The 7,561-nt window shown below is 35.0% G+C and overlaps 1 protein-coding gene across 1 annotated transcript in view; it reads left to right on the forward strand.

The window, feature by feature from the left end:
- The window catches only part of cplane1 (ciliogenesis and planar polarity effector 1), a 51,998-nt gene that overhangs the window by 43,908 nt on the left and 529 nt on the right, over positions 1 to 7,561 (forward strand). Inside the window, exons 35-42 of the mRNA XM_016490912.1 lie at positions 436 to 584; positions 1,494 to 1,563; positions 2,435 to 2,483; positions 3,483 to 3,611; positions 3,683 to 3,754; positions 4,957 to 5,081; positions 5,173 to 5,362; positions 5,621 to 5,841. Of these exons, the coding sequence (XP_016346398.1) occupies positions 436 to 584; positions 1,494 to 1,563; positions 2,435 to 2,483; positions 3,483 to 3,611; positions 3,683 to 3,754; positions 4,957 to 5,081; positions 5,173 to 5,362; positions 5,621 to 5,841 (1,005 nt within the window). The remainder of the gene's footprint in view (positions 1 to 435; positions 585 to 1,493; positions 1,564 to 2,434; positions 2,484 to 3,482; positions 3,612 to 3,682; positions 3,755 to 4,956; positions 5,082 to 5,172; positions 5,363 to 5,620; positions 5,842 to 7,561) is intronic.

A 7,561-nucleotide genomic window follows, 5' to 3' on the forward strand; every position in this document is an offset into this window, starting at 1 on the left:
CTCAAACACCAGACTGTTCTTTCCATTCTTTATTTAAGGTTAAATGTATCCTTATAAATATATATATGATTTCAAAAACACTTTAACACATAATATAAAAATAGGAATATCAATAATAGTGTGATTAAACATTAAATGATTAATTTTCATCTAAAAACACTATATAGATACATGTTCCTTTTGAAAAATGTTCCTTTTGACTCGACAATAAGACAACACACAACTGCAGCTGAAGTTTTTGCTGATTTAGTAGCATAACAGGCATAATTACACTTCACTGTAATATTCATATCTATAAGTGTGACACATTCAGTGATATGAGTCTGCATTAATCTGCGCACTTGGTTAGTGATTGTCAGCAGAAGAGCTGTGATGCACGTGAGATTTTGATCAAATCACATTGATTTTGTGGTGCGTTCATGTGTGTTTGTGCAGGTTCAGCGCTTCAGCACGGCTCCGGTACGAACAGCTCGTCTCATCCCGCTGCAGGAGCTGTTGAGGTGGGCCACTGAGACCAAACTACAGCTCTTAAAGACCGACCCTGTCCCGGAGAACAACAGCACAAGCAGCCCATCCATCAAGAGGTGACGCGGCTGCAAACCACACACCTGACCGCATGCAGACCCTGGACCACAAAACCCAAAGTGGTTTAGTGGTTAAGTGTCCATTTCTTGAAATTGAGATTTATGCATCATCTGAAAGCTGAATAAATAAGCTCTCCATTGATGTATAGTTTGTTAGGATAGGACAATTGCTGTTGGTTTGGTAATGTAAATGTTAAACATCTGAATTTATTGAAAGGCATTGAGATTATCGGCACTAAGCAGACTGGGTTATTAAATCGTTTTGAACGGTTTGTTTTAACAGAAAGCTAAAACTATTCTTGCAGATTGTACTCATCCACTTTTCCATGAGTTTAAAATGCTTCCTTCTGGTATACGGTATAGTATGCCTGAACTAAAAAGCAATCGGTACAGACATTGTTTTATTCCCAAAGCTGCAAGGCTTTTAAATCTGTGAGAGATTGTCAGAGTGTTGTGTTGTTATTTGTTTTGTTTGTGTGTTTTGTATGATGTTTACAAATTTTATGCTGCACCAATAATCGCCCTTTGGGCTTATAATAAATTTGAACCTTGAATATTTGGCTGAGATACAACTATTTGAAGATCTGGAATCTGAGGGTGCAAAAAAATCTAAATATTGAGAAAATCATCTTTAAAGTTGTCCAAATGAAGTTCTTAGCAATGCATATTACTAATCAAAAATTAAGTTTTGATATATTTACGGTAGGAAATTGACAAAATATCTTCATGGAACATAATCTTTACTTAATATCCTAATGATTTTTGTCATAAAAGAAAAATCAATAATTTTGACCCATACAATGTATTGTTGGCTATTGCTACAAATATACCCCAGCGACTTAAGACTGCTTTTGTGCTGCAGGGTCACGAATGAGGTTTTTAAAAATATTCTGGCTTTGTGTCCTTCAGACGGAAGAGGAGAGAGGACAAGATTGCAGTCACTTTCAGACCAGAGGACTCCATCATTCCTCCGGAGGAGGTACAGACGTCTCTGGATCCCAAAACTCTGTTTATGTATTTTTGATGAACTATTCCTTTAAGTCGGTGGTCACCAACCTTTTTAGGCCCAAGATCCCTGACCTCGGCCTTTATGAAAGACAAGATCTACCTATTGAAGAATCGATAGAAAAAGACATCCCAGATTGTGCTTCAAATTTGAGGCCTCTTACTTAGTATTTTAATTAGTGATGCGCCGATCATAGCGGATTCAGAATTCAGATTTTCTTTTCTTTCTTTCTTTCTTTTTTTTTAACTAGCAGATTGGATTCTGATACTGATTTTTAAGCAAATTTATTTATTGGCTATTGCTTTATAACAAACAAACTGGCTTTAAACAAAAATATCTAGCCATTTGAAATTAGAGGCAACCACTGCATTTTAATCACGATCTGCACGGGCCGTTGTAATAATAATAATAATAATTCTTTACATTTATATAGCGCTTTTCTAGGCACTCAAAGCGCGTTACATTGTCAGGGGGTATCTCCTCATCCACCACCATTTTGATTTGATTTAGATTAATTTCAGGATTTAAAACAAAAACAGAATGGTCTGACTTTAGGTGTTATTTATTTATTTGCTACATAAAGCAACAGCAGGTCTGAATGAGACGCACTCTCTGACAGCAGGTGGCGCCTATGAACTGGGTTGCCAGGTTTTCGCAATAAAACTAGTCCAATCGAGGGGGGTTCCCCTGTAAAAATCACATTCCGGGGGTAAAATACACGTTTTCTACTGGGACAGTGATAAAGATCTACCAGTCGATCGCGATGGACGGGTTGGCGACCACTGCTTTAAGTCATGCACAGTATAATAGCAAAGTCGATCCTCTTGTCTTTTGTTGTGTTCAGCCTGCAGAAGATGTGCCAGATCAGAACGACGCTTACACCTTTCCTTTAGGTGAGAAATATGTGTGTGACAGTGCTATTTTAGCCTTATTTATATTCCTTTGTAGTATTTCTTAATATTGTCAATCAGCTTTTAATTTTATCTTTTCAATTAAATTTTTAATTTTAATTTTAGAAATTGCTTTTATATTTCTATTCAGTTTTAGTAATTTTAGTACTTCACCAATTTTTTTTTTATATATATATATTTTTTTATTTATTTTTTTTTTATTTGATTGCTCATTGTTTGTGTAAATCTGTGATATTTTGAGTTAATGATAATTTTTATATTTTCACTTTTAATACTAGTTTTACTGATTTTGTTTTTTGTCTTTTTTATTATTATTAATTTTATATTTCTGTTTAGCTTTAATTTGTTTTTAATTTTAGTACTTCAGATTAAATTTACTTTATTTTAGCAACATTTGTCATTTTCAGTTAGGTTTTTATGTTCTTCATGTAATATTTATATATTTTTAAAGCTTTATTTAAATTACCAAAAGTGGCTTTATTATTAATGAATGAATGAATTAATTAATTCTGTGAAATTATGCAAAACACTGTTTCATGGCCGGTAAAAATATTTATGGCCAGTAAATGTTTATACATGCTATTAGAAAATGTTGAATAAGTTAATTGTTTACTCTTACGTCTTATATATTTAATTGCTCATTGTTTGTGTAAGTGATATTTTGGATTAACTTTTATTTTTATATTTTTATATTTCATTTTAACATTAGTAATTTTATGTTCTGTAATTTTTATTAGTTTTAGTTTTTAAAAACATTTCTATTTAGCTTTTTTTTTTTTGGTTTAGTTTAAGCTGCATTTCTAATTTTTAAGTTAGGGCTATTTTTTTACTAGTTATTTTTATGTAGTTTAAGCATTATTTCAGTTACCGAAAGCAGTTTTTACTAGTTTTAGTTAACAATATCAGCACTGCTTCCCAAACTCTGCCTGTCTTCCTCATGTTCTTCAGATGTAGATGAAATGTACTTGTCTTTCTGCTCAGGCTGCTTTGACTCCGAGTTGTCGGGACAGCGGTTGTTGGATAAGGCTTGCGTCACCTCGGCTGAGCTGCATGCCTTCGCCTCAACGCAGAAGAGAGCTCCTGAAATCCAGGACGCCTGTACAAACACTGGTATGTGGTCCGATCGCTGAGATCACACACTTTAACTTCACTGCTGTAACTTCTGCCTCTGTTTCCTCCAGAACCGTCTCGCCCCGTCACAGATGAAGCCGTTTCCGTCCAGCTTCCTTCATCTCCCAGCATGCCATCTGCTCGTGAGTTCATGAGATGAATCTGGGTCCAAAATGAGCACTTGAGATGCGTCAAAATTAAAATCAAGTTTTACTTTAGGCTAGTAAATATACTTTCAATAACATAACTTTTTTTAAACATTGTTGCATTAGAAAGTTTTTTTTTCTATAAGCGTCGTAAGCAAATTAAATGAAAGAAATAAAGATGGTCTCTACTAAAGAAAAAAATCAGCGACAGAAAATTATGGACAAGAATGATAATTTAGCATAATTTCCCAGAAAAAATAAACATAAAAATCACACACACACACACACACACACACACACACACACACACACACATATATATATATATATATATATATATAGTTCATTTATTTTTGCTGGAAAATATTATGCAAAATATTATCATTAAAGAAAACTAAAATTAGGACTACAACAAATTCCATTAAAAAAAAAATAAAAAAAAATCACACATTTTCTTGTAATAAAATAGATGTTAACTAAAATAACAACAAATTCCATAAAAAAAAAATTTAAAAAAAATCACACATTTTCTTGTAATAAAATAGATGTTAACTAAAATATTATTTAAATTATTTAATTACAAATTGTTTATATTATTTAAATTTGAATTACTGAAAAAACTGAAACTGAAATAAAAATAAAAATAAGAGCTATATAGACATTAAAAAATAAAAAATAATAAAAACAATAAATTTACTAAAACTTTAAATTTAAATGAAAATGGAGCATGATAAACAAATAAAAAAATATTAATAAATACTATAATATCAATGAAACTAAAATTAGGACTACAACAAATTCCATTAAAGCAAAAAAAAAAACATTGTTACTTGTAATTAAATAGATGTTAACTAAAATATTATTTGAATTATTTAATGAAATTTTTTTATATTTAAATGTGAAGTACTGAAAAAACTGAAACTGAAATAAAAATAAGAGCTATATAGACATTAAAAATTATAAAAACAACAAATTTACTAAAACTGTAAATTTAAATGAAAATGGAACATGATAAACAAATAACAAATATTAATAAATACTATAATATCAATGATACTAAAATAACACTGATTCATACTATCGGATGATGAAAAAAAATCAGCGACAGAAAATCATGAAGAATATTTTGTTATTTACATTATTATGCAGCTCATTGTTTGTGTATGTCTTTGCTGTATGTCTGATGTGTTTCTCCACAGCTGGAGGAGGGCTGATAGATGTTGCTCCTGTCGTTCCTCCAGATGTTTTCTTGAATCTTCGCTACTCTAAGGAAACATCATTAGATCCGGAGAACAGAAGCCCTGCGGAGTCTGACGTAGATCTTGTAGGGAAACGCTGCAATAAAAACCATATTCGAATCTAATAATGCTTGAACGGTTTCAGACTGAGTTTGGATCGTCTCTCTGTTATTGTAGAGTCCAGAGGGACGACGGTTCATCAACGTGATCGATCTGACAGACGACTCTCTGCTTCGGAGTCTGCCCTCATCGGCTCAGCTCCACCTACTAGCGGCGTCTGTTGTAAACCCCGCCCACAAACCTGACTTAAGCCCCGCCCCTAACATCACTGAGCCCTTCACTGAGAATCTGGCTGGAGGGAATCCAGGTACACAGTGCAGAGATTGCCAAATGGTTTTGACGATTGGTTAATGATTGAATGAATGACAAATTTCGAAAAATTGATCCTTATGACTGGTTTTGTGGTCCAGGGTCACATTTGCTTAACGACCAGTGCAGATCTCAAAATGGTCAAATATCAGTCGACAGAAATATTACTCTGTTGTTAGTGATTGTAACAACCTGTCAGTCAGACCATCCTGAATCTAGTTCCCGATCTAAACTGACTGCTCTGGTCTTCCTGCAGGCCCCTCAGTAGTGTGTTTGTCTCCTGAAGCCGTTCTCGGTGGAGACCCCGTGACGCTGAGCGTCCTGACGGGTGTTAGGTCGCCTCCTCCGCGCGCTCTGGACCGGATGCTGATGTCCAGGAGTCAGATCTCAGCGCGGCTCTCAGAGATGGACGCTCAGCTGCTCAGACTGCAGAGCATCGCCGATCACATGGACCGAGAGTTCGCCAGCACCAGACTGGTAAGACATGAAGCTGCGCTGCATGATGGGAAACGCTCTGACTAGGGCTGCACGATAAGTCGCAATAAAATCGCAATCGCAATTAGGCAAACACCCTGTCCTAACTACACGCGATGCGACGCCGTGACACGCGATAAAATAAAGCAATAAGCCCCGTGAAGCCGTGGTTTACAGTGAATTTATAACAGCTAAGGGGCGTTGTTAGGCACGACGCGAAGCGGGGCTTATTGCTTTTATAAAACGGTTATTCCATATACGTAGTAAGGTTTCACAAAATAAAACAGAGCAAATAAAGTGTAATGATATTAATAAAAACAGTATTCTTCCACCAAACAATGTAGCTCCTCAGAAACAGTTGTGGTTGCAACAAAGTGGTTGCCGAGAAACACACAAATGTAAACAAAGGTGTATGTTACTTTGTAGAGTAATTTAGAACGTGGCTCAGCCAATCAGAATCAAGGACCGGAACTCTCCGTTTTATAAGGTATCTTTTCCATGTTAATCTGAGTTTTTGTTCTAACTAGCCGCGACGGCGAAACACAGAATTTCAAATTTATAAACGGTTTCTATTTCCGCGACGTCGCGGCTGGAACAACAACATGACAGTAGATAATCTCAGGTGATTATGTGCTTTATTCAAAGTTAAACGTGTCTAATATGAGTTTAAATATCATTTTGCGTGACCTTATAGCCGTACTGAAAGCAACAACAGTTCTCAGATCTTGAAAATAAATTAAAGCAAATATGTCCGTTAAAACCGTGAACTCACTGCGAACCAACCAACGAGTCTATTCCATGTCAAAGATGGTATCAGTCAGTCAGTATGTACATTTAATGATGTTAAAAAGGTTTCATATTTATGAATTAGTTTATAAGCTTATCCATTTCGTTGCGAGTGCAGTGCGCTTCCAGAGAGGCTCCGCCCACACACGCTTCTGATAGGCTGTGACATTTGATTGATTCTGTCGCGTTTGGTGTTGACACCCAAATTGATTGTCACTGGAATCTTGTCGCGACGCGTGTAATTAGGACACGGTGAAAAGCTGCGACTGTCATGCGCATCTTTCTGTGATCAGTAGTAAATCTCCAATCGAAGGCCAGAGGGCGCTCTCGCGCAGAAGAAATCCAGGGAAGCCCTATAGTGGTTGCTGAATAAACAGAAGATTTAACTGCTTTCATTGATTCAACGTGACTAATAAACACACGACTACAGCAATATATGGTTTATCTGAGTTCATCTTATTAGAATGTTTAATATGATAAAGTATATAATAATATTATTCTGTGTAAGAAGCCACATCATCTCAGAAGGATTTATTTCAAACACTCGACTGATGATATGAAGTGAGTTTGGAATAAAAACATGTTATTAAATGTGGTATTTTCACGTGCGTTCTGATTATGGTTTATCTGAGTTCATCTTATTATAATGTTTAATATGATAAAGTATATAATAATATTATTCAGTGTAAGAAGCCACATCATCTCAGAAGGATTTATTTCAAACACTCGACTGATGATATGAAGTGAGTTTGGAATAAAAACATGTTATTAAATGTGGTATTTTCACGTGCGTTCTGATGGAGCAGCATTTACTACACAGAGCCGTAGTTCACTGAGAAGCTATGCAAACATCTTTCATTTTCGTTTTTTTCAATTTCATAATCACACGATTATATCGTCTGCTATTCTTTTTTTTTTTTGCGTAACTTGTCAGTGA

The sequence above is a fragment of the Sinocyclocheilus anshuiensis genome, unplaced genomic scaffold, assembly GCF_001515605.1.
Source record: "Sinocyclocheilus anshuiensis isolate Anshui unplaced genomic scaffold, SAMN03320099.WGS_v1.1 scaffold738, whole genome shotgun sequence".
Taxonomy (NCBI): Eukaryota; Metazoa; Chordata; class Actinopteri; order Cypriniformes; family Cyprinidae; genus Sinocyclocheilus; species Sinocyclocheilus anshuiensis.